Below are 24,440 nucleotides of genomic sequence, written 5' to 3' on the forward strand. Positions count from 1 at the left end.
TCTAATATAAAGTAAACTGCCTGGTATGAATAATTATCATGTCAACCAGGACACAAGCATATTTACTGGCTTGATTTATGATATTTCATATTCGATTTCTCTGTATGTGATCACAGCATGTGTCACTGCCCGGTTTCATACTAACATCATCAGACATGCTGATTAAATGTGGGAGGAGCTCTCACACTACTCTGACCTGCAGCAACATTTTACACATCCACTGCTCGTGTCGATGTTTTTCATGAAAGAAGTGAGAGCTCGGCTATTGTGAAACTTTAAAAACTACGAAACTTCACACTTAAGCTGTGAAACTTCACATGTTATCCACACTCCTACTATTCCTCCTTCAAAAATACCTCCAACACAAATCACAAATAACTGTTGTAGAGTTGGTGCAGGGGAGTTAATTGCAGTCCCTTCCAAAGCGTCTCTTAGCTAGAAATGTGAAACCTGTGGTTTTAATTCTTATTTAAATGTTTACTAAAAGCCTTTTTAAACCATCAGCGTCCCTGTGTGCACAGCCTCAGTGTGTAACGTGTGTAGGAGAATGCTTTTCTTGTGGCTGTCAGGGTGCACACGTCCTTTCAGTGGCGACGCTCAAGGTCTTTCAAGCACCAGAGCTTTGCAGCATTCAATCTCTCATGTTTGTTTTCATACACACCACACTGGTCCTTCTAGTGTTTACTGTATGTTGTTTATCCTCATACTTGTACATGCCAGGGCTCGAATCTGCTCTATAGCTGCACAGAACCATCTGTGCTGTATATTCACGAGGTGGGTTTTTATTGATCAAACAGCATCAACCTGTTAATCGGTTTGTTTGTCATCCTGTCAGTCTCATAATATTAAAAGGAAATATTTTGCATACCACGTCATTTTGTGATTTACAACGCATCTGTTACATAGTTGTTTGCAAGAGTCTGACAGAAAACTAATTTTTGTCTTGTAGTGATTAAAGTGAGAAAAAAAAAGTGTAATGGAAAGTCAGTGAAGGAGGAGATGTGACTGTCTGTTTACACATCACCTAAAGATTCCCTCCAGAGCTGAACAACAACTCAATGACAATATTCTCACGCACCCGTCCAGACTTCGACAGGGATGGTGACATGTGTAACTCTCATTTTCAGTTGTAGTTTGAAACAAATGGAGCGATGCATGAGCTGTAGCTGTGGAAATATTTATTTTATTTATTTAGGCTTTTTGGTTTTGGGGAGAAGGATGAAACATGGTCGGGAGATGGTCGGGAGGGTCAGGATGTGCTCTGTGTTTGGATCATATATTTATGAATATGTAACAGGGGCTTGTTGGGGCTGAAACAGGGCGCTGCATTGCTCTTTAAACTGAGCTACAGGGATGATTGTTGATGGTGGAGGCAGGAGTTCAGCATGTAGGTTCAGTTACATCATGTTTTTATGGCTTCAGCTCTGCAGATTTTGGAGCCAACACAGTTTTATAGGTGCACTGGGGACACAGGTCTGTGTCTCCGATGTATTTCGGTATATTTATTTGTGTTTAGTGTAGCCCTGAATTAGATGGATAAGTTGAGCTCTGGCCTTTGTAGGGATCACTCGAGCTAAAACTATCTCTATCAGTCGGAAAAGATTATGGAACAGGAAACTCTGAGACTTCTGAGACGCATCACAGGATAACCCTTGAAGATGTACTCTTATTTAATTTCCCCCTATTAAGGCACATCATATTCAAAACAACAAAACTATTCTATTTGCTTTTATGACCAGTTTCTTTCTTTGCAATGAAACAGTTAAATTAAATTACCCATATAAAGCTTGAATTGATTTTAATCAAGCAGTGTTATTTGGTGGGTTTATTGGAATTAATTTAGTTCTTGAAGTCTGGTTCTGGATGCAGCCCTGTGTTAGTCGGCATGCCTGTTTCAGTTGTCAGTATTATTTTCTGTGAAATGACTCAGAAATATGCAGTCTCAGTGAGTTAGTCCTTCAATTAGGATTTGAGGAGAGAAGAAGAGATAGGAGCAGGTATCTGACTCACTCTCAGCCCGGCTCTCTGTCCCTCCTGACACCAGAGAATATGCTGGTATGCACTGGATAAAATAATTTATGAGATATCAGTGCAGCTTGTGTGTGTACAGTGCTGAGAATAGCAAGAACAGCTGATGGCACCGAGTGACCTAGTCATGACTAAGACCTCTAAGAGATTCCAAAGAGAACAAAACACGCTCAATTTTTAATCCCTCCAAGTAGGAGAGAGGAGACAAGAGGGAGAGAGGGCTGGTGTTAAATCTCCCTCACACACACACACACACACACACTCTCGCCTGCTTTCCTCGACTTGTTCCTGAGCGTGCCCTCATCTCTCAGGGTGTTTATGTTTCAATCAAAAGAGCCAGAGCAGTGTGACCGCAGGTTTCTGCGTGACCAGCGGAGCTCCACCCTTCACCGCGTTAGGAATCAGCCTTAAAGATAGCCTCCGCCCCCACCACCTCTTCCTTCATGCTTTTTTTTTTCTCTTTCAAGACTGTGGAAAACCTGCTATCGGCCTCGTGTCCTGTTTTCTGAGAGGAGCTTCAGAATAAATCCATCACTGTCTTCCATGTCAGACTTTAAAGAAGGGATAGCATCGACCACATTCTGTTTGATCCACATGTTGGAACATCTATTACCTGCAACACCTCTGACACCATTCTGACCAAAACATGGACAGCAATAAGATTTCATAATCATTAATCAAGTGTTAATCCTGTGTTAGTTATACACAGGATCAAAACAATTTCTGCATGTGTAGAGGGTTTTTATGGGCCCATTTATACTTTCTGCATACATTTATATATGCAAAAATATCGGAAACGGGTGAAATAAATTGAAAATATGATAATTCAGATGATTAAGATTCCACCAGCAAGAATAATAAATAGCTTGAGGCCACAGGAACAGTCTCAAGCAACAAAGCAATAATAAAAAGCTTTTCATATAAAGTGTGCAAGTAGGAATATACGTGAGGAATTTGCCTTTTTTGTCTTAATTTGTTATTAACTCGTCTCCCTGAATACACAATTATCGATGTAGACAAACCTGTCACAGCATCAGAACAGTTGTGTTTATTTTCAGTCTTTACACGACTTGGCAGGAAAACAAGAGAATGTTGGCATCATTCAAATTGTTTGGCTTGGAAACCTACCATGTTTAATGAAAAGGTGACAGTAAGAGAATGTTTGTGCAAAAACACTGACACCGGCTTGTTAAGATTCACAGTGCTGGTGTTTATCAGTCTTCAGAACCTTCATCCTCACGTCAGTTCAAAGTTACAGTTTACAAAGGCCATGCTGTATATCAGCCTCGCTATTTCTTACCATTTTGAATCTGTGGCAGAGTTGATTAGCTGGTTAGGGTTATGTGTGTGTGGGTTAGTGCATGTGTGCGTGTGTGTGAGAGAGGGATGAGGACGACACACAAATACACCCACACACAGAGGTAGAGAGGGAGTGGAGGCAACAATAAGCTGGAGAAATAGACAGCGTCGGGGGTAATGTTCGTATCGGCTGACACAAGGGAAAAGCAGCTTTTAAAGCGTTTAGCTTTAATTTCATTCAGGAGTGACATAATTGATTTTAATGAGATGTTTATAGAGTGAAGTGTCGGTGTTGCTAGATCATTTGCGAGTCTGCCTGACGGGTACTTGTGAGGCTTGCACCGGGGGAGAAGGAGAAAGGCACACAGATCTCTGCTGCCACAACTCCTCCAGCAAGCCTCACGCTCATCTCCATTCACTTCCGCACGCCACCCAGCACAATTGGATGCTCATTTTAATTAAGAGGGTGTTTAATTCATGAAATACTTCCTTAACTTTGACACTGTATTGACCGAAATGCTTCAGCTGGAATATCTTTTTGTCGGCTTAGGCTTTTGTTAAACCCCCAAAATACACATCCTCATCATCATGAAGTGAAGCCAGCCAAGTCCCAGCTGTGTGGGTGAGAATACAAGTTCACTTCCACTGCCCAGCTAATCCTGCTGGCTTCCCCCTGCTCACAGTATCAGTGCTGTGATTGACTGACAGGGTGTCACATTGCTATTATGAGGTCCCTGCGGGCCTGTGTGGTTTAAAAGGGAGAGAATGGATGGCAGTGTGAACATCATAGAGCGACAGCGCCTGCTCCCCCCGCTGAGAGAAAGACGGGCTGCCATGAAGCAGGCAGTCACCTGATCTCCTTTTCACCCAGACACATACAGGAGTGTTGGACAAAAGTCAGATTGTGAACCGAGTGTCAAAGACTGTCATCTTGAAAAGAAGCTCTTGAAGTCACATGAAAAATATCAGCTATCGGTTATTTTTGGGAAGTAATAACTTAACAACCTACTTAACACCCTCAGGAGACATGTTATAGCAACTGATAGTTTTGTTTGTGGAAACATGGATTTAAAGAAGAAACCTAAATGTTTTCTCATTTGGATCCAGCTTGTCCGATGGCTTCTCCCATTTTAGAATCTGTTTTCTTCAAGTCCTCACTGTTGCAATGACTGAGACATTTCTACCTGTCTCTGTGAGCAAATATACAAGGATTACACTGAAGGAGAGTTCACACATCAACAGGGGTTATCACAGTCCTCAGAGGATTGTTAATGAGTTGACATTTTTAGAGACTATCCTTACTCCAATCATAAGGCCAACAGCCACAATAAATATAACATTTGAATTAGTTAGTTACCATGAAATCAATCAAGCTATTGCCCTCCGGGAGATGAAAACGTAATTTTTATAGCTGTGTTGTTACCTTTTAAGCAAAATTCAGTTTTGCTCCGCAGAACATGAATCAGTTTTGGTTACTCAATTTAAGTTTTCCTCGTACACCAGCCCCTTAAGTGCTACAATCTACACCTACACCACTGCTAAATTCGTATAATTCGTGTGACTATTCTTAGGAGCCAAAGGATGATCTTGGTGTTCCCAACTCTCTAATGCGGTTCATAAACATTTCCACCTGCACACAAGATGCTTGACGGTCCAACATGTGGCATGAGTAGATCTATAACCAATGCTGCATCGACTGTTCCGTTAATAACTATGAAGACCAAACGGATCGTGTCCGTCCTATCACTGCTTGACACCTGTGTCTGCAGAACGGAACCAGGTATTGGTTCTAGCCACGAACGCGCACGCTTAACAACCTCGAGGTGACAGCCGCTCTGCAAAAAACTCTCACAGTGCCTTTCCTTCAACAAGCACTGATTATTAATACCTCACTCCTGCAGGCACACGCTGAAGCCCGTCTGAATTTCAAGAAGGCAAACCTATTGACTGTGATTCATTTTGAAACATCTCTGGCCATCTCCCATGCATATACATACACACACACACACACACACACACACACACACACACACACACACACACACACACACACACACACACACACACACACACACACACACACACACACACACACACACACACACACACTGATGCAAGTCAAATAGCCACTGAAGTGTCTCCACCACGTTATTATGGGCAAACAGCCTCTTAAGCTGCAGTCTTATTCCAACGTTCAATCACGGCTCAAATAAGGAAAAACACAACAGGTTCAGGAGTGATTCCTTCTTTTCTCTTGCAGGAGGATGCTTTCCAAAGCACAAGGCACCCTAGGACATGATTTCCATGCAACAACTGTTGAGAGCTGTTTTGATTGCTTTTCAATCAAGCGAGACAAACACTAATTAGATTTTTCTCTTTCGTCTTCCTGTTTTTTTTTTGATGAACTGCAGAACTATGGACTTCTCTCGTGAAGCGTGGATGACTGGCACTTCTAGTTTCAGTGACACTCCTCTTTGGACCGACTGCGTGCTGTCAGGACTTTATTATATTAATATATGGAGACAGTAAATTCTGATAGCACACAGTCAGGCTGGGGAAAAGGTGTGTGGGCATATCAAGCCTGAGAGCCTTTTAGGGGTTTATTTAATTCGCTTAACCTTGTCTCCTTTCAGGGTACTAAATAAGAACATTATTGACAAATGATAGCTTTTCATTTCATATGCTGTGGTTCTAGTATTACAGACATGGATTTCTTAAGCATTGAGCTACCACTATAGCATCCACTATACTGCGCATGTATTTAAATGTACACACTTTACTGTACGCACAAAGTGTCCTGGCTTGCTTTGAAGAGTTGGCTGCTGCGATTTGTTCTGTAAAGTAGAGCTGAGTATTTAATAAAGTAATATTTTAGCACAAGGAATTTACCTCTTATTAAGGGCTGTTGATTTTCAGAAGATAAAAGTATTTGAAGGAATTGCTCCATTTAAACCCAAGTAAATAATTATCAACCGTTCACTCATCTTTTATAGGGAACTTTATGCCGTTTATTTTTAGTAACTACTGCAGTGCACGCTCTGCCTTTTTGGAATGGGCTGTTTTCTATACCTGTGCTAATGCTCTGGAGCTACTTCACCTAGAACAGTTCCTCAATATACCGGCACTATTTTTCTTGGTGTGCTGGACGTTATGTGCCGAGCTTTTTTAGACAGTCTGGGGTGCAGGGTGAAGTTAGAAAAATGTTTGCTCATCCTACCTGGTGGTGTTTGTTAGTCAGTAGATATATAGTGTCTGTAAATACATTATTAATATTTTTATTATGGGTTTTATATCTTAGATGCATATTTATGTAAATCTGCAAATGTTTGGTGTTATTCATTTTTATTTTGTCGTTGAGATTTATTACACTATTTTACCATCCAGAATTAAATCAGGATTCCTGCTATAAGCTTGGCAGCCTCTTGTCAGAGGATTATATGTGTCAACAGTGAAATCATCAAATATGTATGGCCATTATGTCCACAGAATGACAAGATGTAGATCCACACGTATGTGCTTTGATATGAGGCGTTGACCGAGCCCTCATGGTGTTGATATTCCTCTGATTCTGGACAGATTTCGTTCCTGCCAGGCCGCAGTGATTTGTCGTGCGCCGCATTCCATGTTAATAACGCTCTGTTTCCCCCCCCCCCCCCCCCCCTGTGTTGCCTATGCAGACGGACGCCGCGCTGATGTACGATGCTGTACACGTGGTGGCCGTGGCTGTGCAGCAGTCTCAGCAGATCACTGTCAGCTCGTTACAGTGCAACCGACACAAGCCTTGGCGCTTCGGGAACCGCTTCATGGCCCTCATCAAAGAGGTAGATGCTCCTGTATCTGCTCCCTACTCTGTCCCCCCCCCGTCCCCCCCCCTCGACATACACAGCACCTTCACACAGGAAACACATGCTCACAGGAAGGCGGACCACGACGGAATGCAAATGAGACTCAGGCGGTCAGGAGGAAGGGAGTTATGCATAAATTGAAATGATTTATCTCTGTATTTATGGACATGGAAGTCGTTTTTTTTCCCCCATGTATATGTGCAGAGATACTCCCCATGTGGAATCACTCATGTAGAGCCTACCTTCTGAATTTCCACATTAATCAGCTGTGCAGAACCATCAACACAACATTATCTAAATTTCTGTGTAATTACCCCACAGTTCGCTGCATTTGTGAAGCGGCGAGCGTTAATCCAGAGCGTTCTATCTGCGGAAACGCCGGATATTACGCAATCTATTTTTAGGACTCTCTAAACTACTGTTCCCCTTTCAGTTTACAGAGATCATGAAAAGGCTGCAAAGAATTAAACCACATTGGTGGAGGATTGATAAGCCCCCACAAAGATTTGGATGTAACTATATTAAGCAGACAGTTTTTCACCATGCAAATCTCATCTTTTCTTCCCTGACCCTCCGCACATTCCCCTCTCTTCATTCCATCGCCTCTCCATCTGCTGCTTTGAGGCTTTCTTTGTCCTCTGACTTGAGGATCTCTAAGCCTATACAGTCACACAGGAGGACGCCAGCATTTATGAGACAACCCTGTTTAGCTCAGTGGCTACGTTGCAGAAAAGTCACTGGCGGCACTTGTGCTAATCCAGAACGACGAGTCTCTACACAGGCTTCTGTGACACTATCTCTGAAATTCTCTCCCCCACAGGATCTTTACTGTACAGAGGAACTTATATGATAATGTCCCTTGACTGTGGTTGAAAAATGGAATGTGCATACATTTCCTCTAATTGCGATTGCACTGGAGCTTCAGTGAGAATATCCATATGGCATTTGGAGAGTATGCTCAGTAGACAGCTAATTAGGTAAACCTAGCTATAACTAATGCAGCAATCCTGTAATAAATCCTACCTACATGACAGTAACTTCTATACATATGTCTTCATTTAAATGTAGAGTCACCGTGGATGGTAGTGTTTGTTGTAAACTGAACATTATATCTTTCATGAAAGTATAAGAAAATCAATTTCCTGCTGAAAATTGATCAGCTCAATCAAGTTGAAGTGGTGAAGTAGCGATGTGAGGATGTTACCAGGTCCTTAATAAAGTTGTACACATAAATGTCCTGAACAAGCCGGACATGTTGATGTTTGGACAGATGAAATCAGTTGAAGTTTGTGGCAGTAGGTAGGGTTGGAATAAGTCTGCGCATGAAATAATATAATAAATAACGATTTTAAAAAGAGAGTGCATGCTTCAGCATCCACACTAAATAAAGAACAGATGGTTGTGAAAATGCCAGAAAAAGGAAAAATCCCAGTCAGCACAGACACCATCAGATCAGTCAACCCTTGGAAGACAATAAATCTACAAGGACAGGCTGAATCCTGCCTTCAGCTGATGACATCACTTATTTCCTGTATAAGAGCGATCTTAGAACGGGACACAATTGATGGACAGAATACTCATTAGAGGACTTCATCTAAAAGAACAGTCTTCAAACTTTACAGTCAACAATATGAATTATATCCTAAGACTTGAAGTGAAAAACAAAGCCGAGTCTGCCAAGAAAATTACAAGTTGTATACTCAACTCCATCTTCTGCATCTCTGGAAACAGACGCAGCTGTGCATACTTCTCTGTCAACTGAAACCCACTAGGCAAAGGCGACGGAAAACAAGACTCCTCTGAGGATGGAGGAAGAACATGAAATGTCTCTGCCTCATTTTCCAAAGGACGCTGCATTGAGTTCTCAGTCCATCCAAAAACAGTCTGCAGAGACTGCTGAAGACCTGTCTGTACTCAACAAGAAGCAGATAAAGATTAACTGGCACAAGGCAATAATAATCTCCTCAAAGAGGGTTAGGGTTAGTATATGAGTATATGACGAGACAAATAACAGATTATCATGCAGATGAGGCGGGCATGATGGTTCGACTTTGGACACTGAGGAGGTGCGGAGCTGAAGACGGACCTAAAGGTCAAAGGCAGAGACAGAGCCGTCCGTGCAGTCCGTTGTATTCGCTCCAACAACCTCTGATTTAAAATGCATGGTAAGACCAATACCACCATCAAAGCCTGCGTCTCCTAGTTTGCAGCACTGGAGCCAGAGGATCACTGGTGGGTGCTAAACAGAAGGTGGTTGGAAACAAATAGTCGGCAAAGAGAATTGAGCTGCGAGTTGTTCAAGTCAGCCCCTTTAAAGTCAAGGTCACATTGTGTCTTTGATAAAATAGTATTTTCATAAAACGTAGATTTCCACAAAGAGAAAATAGTTAATTTGGAGTAAAAGGCACCATTCACTGCACACAGAAACTCAACCCTTCATTAGATAAAAGCTTTCAAAGGTTTTGTAAAACTAAAATAAAAAACTAAAAATGTGTTGCAGCTGTTCCATCACAGCATTTGTCCCTATGTAGTTTATAAGTCATGCTACTGTTGCTCTCGGGGTCGAGTCAACAAACAGCTCTACCCATAAATGTTGGCCTAACAGTCGGCCATAGGACACATGGCAATATTTTCTTTGCTATAACATGAGTTCACCTGCTGTTTCATTGCGATTGGGAACTGGAGTGCCACAGGAGGCTCTGAGTGAAATGAATAAAAGCCTTCGTTTCATTTTCACCATGGTAGATGACCTCAAGGACAGAATGGCCCCTCCTCATGCGGAGTCAAGGACCGTCATTGAGTGTGATAAACAATTTCAAAATTTCGGATCGTATGGTGGTGCTGAGAGTACTGGTATTCGATTCATCCAATGGAGACAATGAATGACCACAGTAAATTCTGCCAGTGACTTGATGGTTGGATACTTAAATCCACATACTATATTTCCAGTCTAGGTCCTTCTGACTTGGATTAACAGAATGACTGCACAAATTTACACAATGATATGTCCCTTAAAACACTGGCCGATATTCCCTGACACTCTTCTTCCCACCTCAACCAACCCCCGGGAGGTCCTTTGTAATATAACCGTCCCGACTGGAGTCACATTTCGTTGTGTCTGTGAACTGCGCTGGTATCAATAGAGAGATATTCAGACACAGAGTCAAAGTAGTATGACAAATGCTTTCTAGTGCAGTCGACTGTTCTGAGTGAGTAACTTCCAGATCTGTGACTCCCACTCATCTGACTAAAGGCCCTGAAGTTCCCAGGCTTCCCGAGCAGCACTGGGATGATTTTCAGTGCCTGAGAAAAAGCCTCTCCCGCTCTGAGCCACTTTCATGCTACATTGTATCCTATCACAACCCTAAATATCTGTAAAGATTGGGTAATTGCCCTCCCACTGTTACAAATGCAGCCACAGTAAGTGTAGGCACCTTGATGGCAGGGAAGACTGTACAAACAGAAACAGAGCGTGAAAGAGAGGAACGATGGAGACATGGAGTGTGCCATAACTCTTTGACTGCTTTGCCTCAAACGGTGTCACCAAATGCATATTGGAAAGTGGAGATGTTGATGCTGATGGTCTAATGTCTCATTCTCTCTCTCTCTCGCTCGCTCCCTCTCTCCCTCTCTCGTCTCTCTCACGTCTCTAGGCTCACTGGGATGGCCTGACTGGGAGAATCAATTTCAACCGGACCAATGGCTTGAGGACAGACTTTGACCTGGATGTCATCAGTCTAAAGGAGGAGGGGCTTGAGAAGGTTGTGTCTTTAATGTGCAAGTGTGTGCGTATGTGTGTGTGTGTGTGTGTGTGTTTGTGTGTTTTGCACTTATGTGCCCACCTGCCATGCCAATGTGATGATTTAATAAAACACACAAAAGTATACACACAAACAAATCTGCCACTATATAATAACATGTGGGTGTACTTGCAGGTCATCAATAGAGTTTGTTTTCAGGCAGCCATATTGGAAGTCCTGACTGTTCGTTTAATTTGTATTTAAAAGAAACAAGGGGAGTGTGTTAATTTCTGAGCTTTAGAGGTGAGAATATATGCCTGTGTAAACTTGACCAAGTCAGGCTAACCCTGCACTGTCCCAACATTGAACTTCTCATCTTACTCTGGCAAGGAGAAACATTTTGAACAGTTAATTTAACTTAATTTTAGCATCAGATGTTGAATAACTACATGAGCATGACATCTTACTTCCTCACTTACACATCATTATTGCCTAATGGCTAAGATTGATGACAATATTTGTCGATTTTAAATGGTATTGACTTCTCCCTGAAAGAAACTGTGAAATTTGGAGACTGACGTGGTTGTTATTTATTGAGAGTGGATCAGATGCATTGACGCCTCCTTTTGTTCAATTAACTTGCTACCAAGTGTAGTTTGTTTATGAAAATGGCTTCATGAGCATTCGACATTGGCCCTAAAACCCCAAACTAATGTGTCAGACCTTAAAGGAGCTCTCATTTTGGTTTCAGATCATCAGAAGTGTGACAGAATTGAGATAAAGAAAGGTTAGACTGTCACAGTGCACCACACCATATTTTCTTTTCAAATGTTCTACTTGTTATGTATTTATTCATTGTTTGTGTACAGCCAGTCCTACAAATAACAACAAGATTTGTGATGCAACTACAAAGCGTCAATGAGAGCAATGTACTGTCGTTAAAATAAAATGGGATCCATCCGTCCAAGGAGTACAAGAAGATCAAACTGGCATGTGGTGGTACAGAGTAGAACGCTGAGCAAGTCGGGTGTCAAGTTAAGAAAACAGAGTAAAGTAACTTGATGCATGCCATGTGTCTTCACCTCGGAGGTACACACAGGAGTTCCCTCAGCCAGTGGGTCGGGCTAAATGTAAAATTGAAATGACGGAAATTTGAATTTGAGAAAAAGTTAGGCTAAATCGTACTTTTCACAGAAATAGAAAGACACTTTCAGTTTGCTCACAGCGGACAAATAAAGGTTGAATTTATAGTAGTATCTTGGCTTCATTGGGTCAAAACAAACCATGAACATGAGACACAATTCAGTCATATATTCATATTTGACAAATATTCCTCACTAGGGCTATAGTGGTGTGCACTCCCATCTGATAGTCCACCTATGCTATTCATGAAGTGCTCCGACTTAATGCGAGGGGATGTTCGGCTTCAGATTTGTTTTTGTGTGAATTGACAGATGGAAGGGTACAGACGTTAGAGCCAGCTACTGTAGCAAACAGCACCCACTCCAGCTCTGTGTGTCCGTGTGACAAATCAGACTGATTTCAAAGCTTGCCAGGAAGTCAAGCTGTTTTTTCTTATTTTACTCGGAACTCTCATTTTTTCCTCCCTCTTGTCTCTGTGCGGAATAAGGGCAGATGTAGAGGACAGGCCTGCGATTTTCCAGGATAAAAGAAAGATGAAAGTCATTGACAGTTATAGGGCATTTATACTGAACACAGCAGAAATGAAAAACGAGGGACTGTAGTGAAGGTCTGTGATTTCGAGAGGATAAATGATCGAGGAAGGTTAGAAAGAATAATAGATCTGTGAGTTTGAAGGCTGATCGGAGCCATGGTGAAGGTTGCAAAACGTCGGGATGTTATCACAGTGACACAATGATCATTAGGAAGAATTTAAAATAATGCTGCAAGTCACCTCCAAGGAATGTGCTCTGCCTGTATTCGATTGGACGCCTCAATGCTTTGCCAGATGATGATATTTGTATGCACTCTATTACCTGTGCTTCATTTGCAGAAGCTCTATGCGTCTGTGACACTTTGAACTGGTTTTATTGAGAAACAATTCCGTTCAAGCTAGATAGCAATGGCTGGCAATCTACTTGGTTTTTCGCCAGTTAGTACAAGTCCCCACCTGATCAGCCAGTGAGAGTCCAAAGTAATGATTTCCCTTCGGACACAGTTGTCCTCAAACGTAGAGGTCGAGTCCCTTGTCACGGTGCCTTTTGTTTTTAGTGTTCTGAATTATAGGAGCCATGATTCTCACAAGACCAGCTTCCCTGTGAATGATTCCGGCTTGCATATCCTCGAGACCTTTTCCTCTTCCTCAAAGACAAGGCGATCAACTGGTGCGCTACTCTTACTCAATCAGAGAAATGCCGTACACCATTTTGTAACAGCAAGTCATCGTGGGTGGCCTCATCTGAATCAGACGCAAGTTGTCGGAAAAGGCAATGCTGGTTTCTCGACGTAACCCTGGCAAAATCAATGACACGCATCACTTCATCCATACCTCCCTTTAGCTCATCACTTAGCCCAGTGCAAAGGACACTCTGGTGGATGAGGCAATGCATTTGAGGGGCGAGCTTCTTCAATCTGCACACCAGCCCTCTGAGCTTTCCCATCAGCGCAGGATTAGGTTAACCTTCTCAAATGACAATGAATGCAGCCTAAACAGCTCTTGCACTTCTGTTAATATAATGTCCCCCAGTGGTGGGCCCCTCTAATAAAATAAGAGAGAGCAGCGCTGTCCACAATTCATTTCCATCTTAATATCTAGCATAGATGCACATCTGGGCAACATCTGTGCTGTCTGTGTTCTTGATGGCTTGGGAAAAGTAATTGGCTCGACTGAGACCGCTGATAAGAACTCCATGCACAGCATCTGACAGCGCTTCTCTGCAGCGAGTAGGGTACCTCGCAGAAAGGGGCAGCTGTTCGTCTTCCTAGAAAAAACAGGTCGGACTAAGGCCCAGTTTCCTCTCCATTCAAATTTGAATGCCCAGTTTTCAATGTCAACCTGATTAACACATCTTCTCTTGGCTTGCTAGCTTAACATGAGCCTTAAGCTAACCTCAGTCTGCTTACAACATCCCAAAAAAGGTGCATTGTTTCGTGTAAGGAAGGGTCACTAATGCCAAGGAATAACTATGCTGTCAAATAATTATAAGGATAAACTGGGCTTATTAAATTGACAGTTTAGGGGCTGATGCTGCACCTTTTAGCGTGCAGCATCTCTTCATATCGGGCAAGATGCAACCGTGGTTTCTTGGTTTGCAAGAGAGAGATTTAGTTTTTGATTAGTTCTGATGATATGGTTTTGTTTTTTGCTACAGTAGCCCAAATCTCCTATTGTACAAACTCCATATGAATTAGCATTTCAAAGAAAAAAATATCAGGGCCTACCTTTAATAACAGTCAGAATGCATCATGGCCTGTCATGGTATTTAGCTCAGTGCACTCACAGCCTATACATAGTTGCATTTATGGTTTATATCTTTTTTCCTTGGAATAGCATCTCGACAGTCTTCGGCAGTTAATTTCTCACATGCAACTGCTTACACTTCACACTTCAGAATCCTCACCGGAGCCTGCCTCTCAGCAGCTCCTGACCTCTGTCCCGGGTGCTGGGTGTTGTGTGCGCCGGCACCTCCATGAATAATTTACCCTATTAATATAAAAACCTTCAGAAGCCCTCCAGCCTCATGAAGCCTGAATTACAAAGTTGATTTGCAATTATAAAGCCTATCTCAAGCCCTCACGCAGGGTATCAGAGGAGCCCTGAGGAGCCGTGGTTGGTGCAGGTTGAAGTGTTTGTGGTCCCTTCTAGTGATGCTTAGGGCAGGGGGCTTGGATAGGAGGGGTTTGCTTTGGTGAAAAGAGAGGAGCTGAAAGAAGACAGGTTAAGCCTTGAGGAAATATCTGATAGCCTCGCCATTCTCCTCTACCTCCTTTCTTCCTAAGCATGCCCCCTTCCTCTAGGCCATGGGACCAATCCACATCCTAGATCATCTGTAACATTATTCCCTGCGGTAACCCAGAGGAAAGTGCCCCCTGATGGTGTTAAGGGTTCACATCACTGTCAACCGTGTCCTAGGGGTGCTTCACATTATTCTCTTTACGTGTCCAGAGTAGACGTCTGAGAACATCTTCCATGATGATACAATTACAGAAAAGCCTCACTAAGACTGGGAGTTCCTCATCTACTCAGTGATTCCATAAGATGTTTGAAACATTCTTTGGAAGTTCTGTTGTATGATGACATAACAGCATCCTATAATTTTTGCTGAATTATCAGCTGCACATTCATGTTAATGTCCTATTCTGACAAGAGAAATTACTGAAGTTTGCTATACTCACTGTCATGATTATGAAACAAGTCTGAGACTCATAATCTGAGATCAGAAATATTCCCCTCACCGGCACTCCACCATCAGCTTGAACCTTTGACCCAAAGCAGGTTGGGTTCATGAATTCAAGCAGTTGATTCCAGATTGTGAAGCCACCATCTGCAGCCTCAGCAGAAATCCAGATCCATGAGACCAGGTTATTTTTTCCAGTCTCCAACTGCCCAGTGTTGGAGTGTCTATGTCACTGTAACCTCAGATTCCTGCTGTGAAACCTGATGTGGTTTTCTACTGTTGCTGAACCCTCTACTCCAGAGTTAATTTTGAGAAGCTTGTTTGTGCACCACAGTTGGAAATTGTGGTTACCTGAGTTACTGTAGCTCCAACCAGTCTGGCAACCTTCTCCATTCTGATGGACGATGTGAACATTAATTGAAGCTGAACTGTACCTCATCATGTTGTGCATTCTGCTCCTGCCCCATGATCAGATGTTTGGATAAATTAGCAGGTGTACAGGTGGTCCTTAAAATGTACTTAGAGTTTCCTATAGACTCCACTCAAATTGGAAAACTTTGGTTTTCAAAATTTCAGACCATCACCAATACTGGTAGCAGTGTGTCCGTCATAGGGGAAGAGAGGAAAGTGGAATTTCGGAGTTTACCACAGTTAGTTTTGCATTAGAACCCTATTGTAAAGCCATGTCTTTGCATTACCCAAACCAATATACGTTCACTAAAGTCCACCAGTTGTTTCAGTTGCAATTATTTACCATAGTTACCATATACAGGTATTAAAAAAAGTTAGGAACCTTCGATAAATCATTGATAGATACTGAATGCACGGTTTGGTCTCACAGTGTTGTTCAATATGTTGGTCTTCTCTATTTTTTATCTGTGGATAAATGCCAAAAATGTGTTAAGGGTAATCATAAATCACAGAAGCTTGCAGAGCCACTGGTACATAATCCTCCCTAATCCTCCATAATCCTCCCAAATCTTGACATTGCATTTAATGTTGACTTCCTTTGAAATTTTTTGAAGGACAATTAATCTTCCATTTAAAAATACAAATTATTGATTACTTTGGTTATTGGTCTTTTTAAATAAAATCCTTTGATTACCTTTACTCATTAATATGAGTTGCTCTGCCTAAATATGAGGTAGTTGTAAAGAAACTGGTCGTGCTATGTCTGTTTGCATTTGTGGTTCTATACGAGTCAGAATTTGACATAAAACCATTTGTCCTGAAAACAGGTAAATAAAAAGACCACATGGGGCTTTTTAAAGACGACATGGTGGTTTAGTGGTTTACAGTGTTGCCTTACAGCAAGAAGGTTTGGCTCCGACACCACTCGTTGATTGGAGCTTTTCTGTGTGAGGTTCTCATCGGCTCCTTGTGTCTGAGTGGGTTTTCTCCCACAGTCAAAACACATGTAGGTTAGGTTATCTGGCAACTCTAAATGAATATGAGGGTGATGTTTGTTTGTCTCCATGTCCGACCTGTGATGGACTGGCAAAGTATTCCGGGTGTAACCTGGCCTCGCAACACAAAGGATATGGAACATAGCTAATGGTTGTTTTGTTTTGCAGATTGGTACCTGGGATCCTCCAAGTGGCCTCAACATGACCGACAACCAGAAGGGGAAGACAACCAACGTGTCCGATTCCCTTTCCAATCGATCCCTGATCATCTCCACCATACTGGTAATGTGTTTTTCTATTCATCTTTCTGAACAATTGCTCAATTTCCATTGTAGCAACACTCTCCATGGTTCAATTTTCTTTGTCTATTCCTGTTTAGCAGCTTTTATTTAGTAAAATGTTGTACTGTGTTAGAATAATGGCAACCAACACCACACTAAGTGGGTAAAAATATCAAACTCAAAGGTTCTCTTACTAGTTGTATGGAGCTTTCAACTGCATCTCACATCTATGGTTTTCAATGTTTTTTGATTCGTTTAAGCCAAATGAAAAGCTAAAGTTGGCTTCGCTCACTGCCATTTGCATCGTTGGTATCAAACATGGCCACTGAATACAGCCATGGAGAACAGGTGCATAATGTTTATTAATTCAACTCGCAGTGTGTTGTTATCCAATGAGGGGCCGGTATTTGATCAGGTGATTAGTGACATTAAGACTTTCAGCCATGTTTGTCAGTCACAGACAAGTTTTGCAAGTTAACTCGTCACTTAGTCTGATCAGATTTCTAACTTGCCGGAGTCAGCTACACCTCCAGCCAATCAGAGCGCAGGATGGGGTGGTGAAGTACACGTAGTGGTGAGGGGTATCCTGATGGGGACCAGTCAGTGGTTTCTCCTGGTCAAATATTGTATAGTGTAAGCCCCCCCCCCCTAAAGGCAGTTGGTGATGAGGCATGAACTCATAATGACTGCAAGACTCCTGATCACATGTCAGTAAGCCATGTAGTGACACAGCATTTTGCTGGTCTGGAAAGTTGCGTAATGTGTTCTCGGCCTCAGTGTATTTCATTGAAGAGTAAAACATATGGTTTCATCCGATTTTTTGTTTTAGTCATATCAGTTCAGCAGTTCAGAGAATAGTAAAATAATATCTGATCTGCACTAGAGAAATACATAGAATCTCGACATTTCCATTACATTGGTGTAAAATTTGCACTGACCCAGTTGATAAATATAAACCCACTCTGTGCACTTCACTGTTGTTATCTAACAGGATTTCGGGGGAATGATGAAGTCTGTAGAAGAACGACCGTTACCTTTTCGCTGCTGTTTTTGGCTGACAATGTGTTTATTAATGTTGCAGCTTTAAATGTCTGTTTAAAGCCAAATCAAATTGTAATGGTGCTTTATGTGGGGACCAATTATAGAAGGCTGGAACAGCTCTCAGCCATAACAGACTCCCTCCAAAGATGTCATTATTTTTAAGCTCTTCCTCTTTCGTCAGTGCTTTGCCTGAAATGTCCTATTTTTTAAGAGCTCTTTCTGGGACTGCTGCTCACCGACTCGGTTGAAGTAGAGCACCCCAAAGCACTGCAGTCCCAAACTGCCAGTGGACTTCAGCACTGTGGAGGACTACGACTTGGTGGGGCAAATTAACTGATTGATTATCCAATAAGTTGTTCTGGTTTATAGCTCTGCTTCCATCAAGGTTCCATCAAGTAATTCATTGGGCTTATTGTGTTATTGTCTCTCTGCCATTGGTGCCAAAAACCACCAAATTCGAACATAACTTCATGTTTGATTGGAATCTGTGTATTAACAATTTATTTGGCTAAAATTACACATTAGGCCAGTGAGACACTTTAGGACAGCACATTAGACATCTGTATATAATCCTTATCTGGCAAAGTAGACACGTTTGAACAACATTCATACCCAGAGTCTACTTAGTAGTTTTGTTTGTTCACTCGCACACGACCACTGGCTTCAGATCGGATTTCTTTTCCTTTTCGTGCCTATGTTAACCGATAAGTGGCACACTGGTTGCAGCTCAGCCATTGAAGTCACGCTGCTCTTCTGGAGATTTGAGGCCTTGCCAATTTTTTCCGATATGTTTTTTAAAGTTTTTATAGTGAAATATTTGCTAGAGTGAAAGATGCACAGCTTCATGCATGTAACGTCTCTCATCAAGACAGCAGGATTACAGCCAAGGAGTTTAGCTCATAGTAAATGATGCAGGGAGTGAAATTGTAAGTACAGGTAGTTACAGAATGTGGCTATCTGTAGTTGTTAACGATTGTTACCTGCTTAAATTTAGGTTTACTTGAGGCAAATGAAAGGGAATATTGTAATGAGCTATCTTAACACTAAGCTAGCTAGCTAGCTATTTTGTTAGAAAATGTCTCCAGTGAGAAAGAGAGTGAATGAGCAAATTTGAAATGTAAGAAATAACTATCGACAGCTCTCTATTCTTTGCATTAATATCTATCTCTAGTATTTTAAAACAATAATATTAGTGCCTATAGAATGTTGTTGTTTATAATTTATAATTCATATTTGTGTTGTCAAATTTCACAATGACCCTGAAATTGTCTCTTCTGTTATCTTATACTGAATGAATGCAAGCAAAGATACAGAGAAAAATCACACTCTTTCTGATTGAACCAATCTATGAACTGTATGAAACATGGATATCCGCAGCCCCAAATGAGCCTCAAAAAAATTGGCGCGCACTGCGCGCCCAAACATTCAGCGTCCTTAGGGGCTAAGCCCCCCCTTTCTTTCAATCCTAGAAACGCCCCTGCAGCAGACATATGCAACATGCATCCATTCTGCAGCGCAACCGCAGCAGGTGTGGCCTGGGAGTTAGATTGATCGTGTGTCATCTGTTCTATCTATTACAGCACTGTTATGATCTGATATAAATTGATCTGTTAACACATGGTCAGTGTCTGTTATAGTTTTCACCAAAGCACCATATGCGTTAATGTCCATTTTGTCTCAAAAGTGAAGCATCAACTCCTTCTTGACCGTAGTAGCTTCACAAAACAGCTCCAAGTTAAGACAGAATTTAACTGGGCTGCTTTTTGACCCCAGTGCTTGATCAATTGACCGAGCAGTTGTGAGCAGTATCGGCCTCACAGTGATGACAAGTCTCCAGGGGGTTCATACATTGTTTATTGACCAAAAACTTCAAGTAATTCAATAGCTTTGTCAGGGAAGAACCATGGGGTCATTTGTATATTTATCCAACCTCCAGTGCTCTTGTGTATGATCATGTTCATGCACACACTCCTCAAAAACATTATGTACATGTATGTATGTTTTCTCCATATGAGAGGAGTGACAGTAGAGAGGAAACTTGCAGCAGCGAGCCAGATAAAGCCATTTATGATTCTGTTATTTAGGAGTCAAGCGTAAAAATAACTTCATCTTGTAAATGGAGGTTTGTCATTATTTATCTCGTGCCTCCTTCCCTTACGCACGTGCTGTGAAGTGATTGGATTGCAGTTATTAGCGAAGACTCTCCACGGCTGTAATTGCCATATCAGGGCTGAGTCATGGGGAGATGTGTGATGGTTGTGAGCAGCACGGAAACGGAGAGAGGGCTGACAATAATTGGGTTTGTTACACTTGATTGATGCTCACTTTCATCCAGCTTCTCATCATTTTCTCAGGGATTATGTACTATAAAACATGATGTAATTACTGTTGAGATCTTGGCCTATCAACAGTTTATCTACTTTAGAAATCACTCCAGTAATGTTGTAGTGGAAATGAAGTACCTTTAGGCTAATGGATCTGCAGATAATATACTGTGTAATGTCTTGGAGAGAGCAAGGAGCAGGCCTTACGTTAGTTAGTGTTGAAAAATATTTAATTGTACATTCAATAGAAAATTCACTCCGTTGCAAAAGAGCAGAAGAGATAAGATGGCCCAAGAAGAAATCCAGCCCCTGAAGCAGCTGAGTTATTTTGTGGGAAGCATGGTTCACATTGTAGACCTTACATGTAATGATCGATAACAGTGCAGAAATGTTTTTCCACTTTTAGAATTTAGATTTTTGAAAATCTGAAACAGTTAGACACTGATGAACATGTCATCTGCTGCAGCAGTGTGTTTTCAGCCGCTGTTGGAGCTCAACGGTTTTGATACTCACATTAATTGCTGGTGGGATACTTTCATTTTTTGTTCGGATCTGCACACAGGATTTGTCTGTATTTAAATAGTTTACTTGTGTCATTTTTTTAGGCTAATATAAATCCACTGTTGGAAAATAAAAACAATATATTAGTATATTAATTTATGTTCTTAATCTAAGAAGAGATTCAGATTTCAGTTTTAAATTTTTTGTAGTGCTGGATGTGTCTTTGTCAGTAGATGATTAGTGTGCTACAGATCGCAAAACATTCAATTAAAACCCAATTAATTGTTAAACTTTAATGTTCATCCATTGGGAAAGCTGTTAGTCAATCAGAAATTCAATTCAACCAATTCAAATCTGTGTCCTGTCTCTTCAGCACATAAGGAAAACAAAATTGAAATAGGAAAACTAGAAAGATAGAAAGCGATGAAAGAGAGGGGGGGAGGGCAGTTAACCTGGTGATTAAAATGTTTGGCTAAAAAATGAAATGACCTCTGGTAAATCAAGTCTCATCTCCATTTGGCTGTATATGCACCAGGGCAACTGTTCTTGGACGAGATGGGAGGAAATGCAAACAAACTGGTGCCAGTGCTCATAGACCTTCCAGCATGAGTCACATTCAGGGGAGAGACAGATGTAGAAGAAGAATGACTAAATTGGATCAGTACCATTAATTACTATAGATCATACTGACAAATAAGTACTGTGAAGGATCATTAAGCTAAATGCCGGAGATGTAACATATGTTGTTAGTGTAACATATCCTAGCCATTATCTGCTGTGTAATGCATCTCATTTTTCTAATAAGTCTCAGGAGCCAATGTTGTCACCAGCTGATCATCTTTGGAACATTAACCAGATTGTAGTACAAACTATGTACCGAAAAAGGATGGAAGAGAAATGCAGTAGTTCTTCTTGCTAATGCCCAGATCAATAGTGTCCACATGCCTTCTAAATTAAACAATGCAGCTCTTCAATTTGTCATGAGTAGCTCCATGACAAATTTAATGCTATATTGTGCTGGTGTGTAGGTATACTGCACACTGCTAACCGGAGGGACAGAAAACTCAAGCGTATGAGAAAATGTATTCAAAGTTTTATGTTTTTTTTGTGCTAAAATCAATTTCAGGACATCGCAGGCTATTTTCTGATATGTAATCTAAGTTTTTAATGTCTTTTACAATCTAAAATGATAGCGTAGCATATCAATTATGGACACTGGAAAAAAAACAACTATAAAAATAATTAGAATGAAAAAATCATCCGGACCTCCCGGTATTTTATGGATCTTTTGATCACAAACCCAACTCTTCATCAGATGTACCTTCCAAGTGGGTTAAAGTTAGGGTGCAGGATGCAGTTAACAGACGAGAAAGAGCCACTACTGAGGGAAATTAACTTTTACAATCCCAAAAAAAACTAAAAACATATCATCACAAATCATTTTAATGAGTTCCAAAAGGGTTATGAAGTCACTGTAATTCCAATTTAGAACCTAGTTTAATTGATGGCTTCATTAACAGTGCTGAGTTACTTTACACATTTTTAGAAGAGCAGAGACTTTGTTGCTTTATTTCCTGCCAATAAACCATTTTGGGGCAGACATTTGACCACATCAGTAACAACTGATAATGAGTGTATCTTATTGAGTGTTCCTGGTGCTGTGGTCTCTGTTTTATAGATGCTCACTCACTGCAATTGTTAATGTTATTAGGAAAAACTTCTGTTTTTCATTTTGGGACAAGACAGTTAGAAGCATTGAAAAGAGCTATAGCAATATAAAAGTGAGAGTTTTCATTTCATTTCATCTTTCACCTCTGAAGTTAGGAGATCGACATTGGACATTTTTACTAAAGAATGATTAAAATGGCACAACCACAGAAGTAGTAGTACATCAATGAAACAAGTACTGTAATGCTACTGGACTCTGTGTTTATGTGTCCGATGATGCACTTCACTGGACTTGTGTTTATATGATTAATTGGGATTGGAGCATGTAGGAAGAAGCTAGAGAACCATGCTGCATAAATCAAACCATGCCATTGAGAGAGAGAGAGCTCAGTGCATGATGGGAATTCCGCCAGCAGTCTACATTTATAGCAGCATAACTAAGGGAAGGTTCAGGACTCACCTGATCCAGCCCTAACCATAAGCTTTATCAAAGTGGAACATTTTAGGTCTAACATCTAATATAGAGATGGTGTCTGCCTCTTGAGCCCAGAGTGGGAGCTGGTTCCACAGGAGAGGAGCCTTGCAGCTGATGGTTCTACCTCCCGTTCTACTCTAGGAACAACAGGAGAGCCTGTGCTTTGGGAGAAAAGTTATCTATTTGGATTATGCGGTGTTATTAGCTCTTGGACATATTAGGGATGTGATTGGTAAGGGCTCTGTATGTAAGGAGGCGGATCTTAAATTCTATTTAGAATTTTACAGGGAGCCAGTGCAGTGCAGCTGAGACAGGAGTAATATGATTTATTCGTATTCTTCTCAGCACTCATGCTGTAGCTTTTAAGACCAACTGAAGGCTCTTCACAGACTTACTGGGATATCCTGATAATTAAAGACTCACAATAATAACAAAGGCATGGACTAGTTTTAGCTAGTACAGCTGGATGTTGCCTAAAGAAGGCATATCAAAAGTGAAATGTATTGGTCCAAGGATAGAACCTTGCGGAACTCCATGAGTAACTTTTGTGTGCATGGAGGAGTTAACAAATTGGAGTCTATCTAGAAAGTATGACTTAAACCAGCCTAATGCTGTTCCTTTAGACCCTACATGTTGTCCCAGTCTCTGTTACAGAATATCATGATCTATGGTGTCAGTTTAATGTCTTCAAGTAAACCATTACTGTCACATAATCGCATAACCCCAACTTCAAGTAGTGGCATACAATACAGCTGTTTCTCCCGGGTTATATTTAAACTTATATACTGTCAATAATCAGTTTGTGTATGTCTTCCCTCATATCACTCCTATGGAGTGCCTTGTTATTGTTATTTGTTCCCAAAAATAAAACAATTAAAGGGAAGACAGTGAGTAAGTGACGATTTCCTCTCTTCTGAGTGCAAATCCAGAGCCTTTATGCTCTGCCTTCTATTTCAATAAAAAAGATCTGCCCCATGCTGGTTAGTCCAGTATTTCACAAGTGCTACATTGCAATTAACAATAGTACTTTATGTATGTATTTATATTTGTGACATTCTTGCTGAGCAAATAGTTTTTCTTTGACTTGAATAATTGTCCTCATTCCTAAATGCTAAATTTTCCCTTTACTTCAAAGCCACTGTTATTACTTTGATGTCTTTTACATCTGATGTTAAAAGGCATTACTGCACTTTGATATTGGTTGCCGGGCAGCAATAGATTGGACAAAAAGGAAGAAGAAATAATTTATTTAATTATAATATGTATATAATTGATCAGTTTTTCGTTTGATAGATTTAGATTCAAGGTTTTTCTCTTATTTGGTTGTTTTCAAAAAGCATGCAACTCTCTGAGCAGACTCTTTCTTTCAAAAATGAGTGAACCTTTCCAAGTGTTTCAGCTTCATAGAAATCCAGGTTTCACTGAAAGATAAAGAGCATTGACGTACAAGTCAGATATTAAACATCATGCCTAA

General features: G+C 41.0%; 1 protein-coding gene across 2 annotated transcripts in view; it reads left to right on the forward strand.

Moving 5' to 3' along the window:
• grik2 (glutamate receptor, ionotropic, kainate 2) overlaps nt 1-24,440 on the forward strand; it is a 217,797-nt gene that overhangs the window by 125,808 nt on the left and 67,549 nt on the right. For both annotated transcript variants that reach the window (XM_053433343.1, XM_053433342.1), the window contains exons 7-9: nt 7,005-7,148; nt 10,826-10,933; nt 16,845-16,958. In XM_053433343.1, the coding sequence (XP_053289318.1) occupies nt 7,005-7,148; nt 10,826-10,933; nt 16,845-16,958 (366 nt within the window). The remainder of the gene's footprint in view (nt 1-7,004; nt 7,149-10,825; nt 10,934-16,844; nt 16,959-24,440) is intronic.

The sequence above is a fragment of the Pleuronectes platessa genome, chromosome 10 (assembly GCF_947347685.1).
Source record: "Pleuronectes platessa chromosome 10, fPlePla1.1, whole genome shotgun sequence".
Classification (NCBI taxonomy): domain Eukaryota; kingdom Metazoa; phylum Chordata; class Actinopteri; order Pleuronectiformes; family Pleuronectidae; genus Pleuronectes; species Pleuronectes platessa.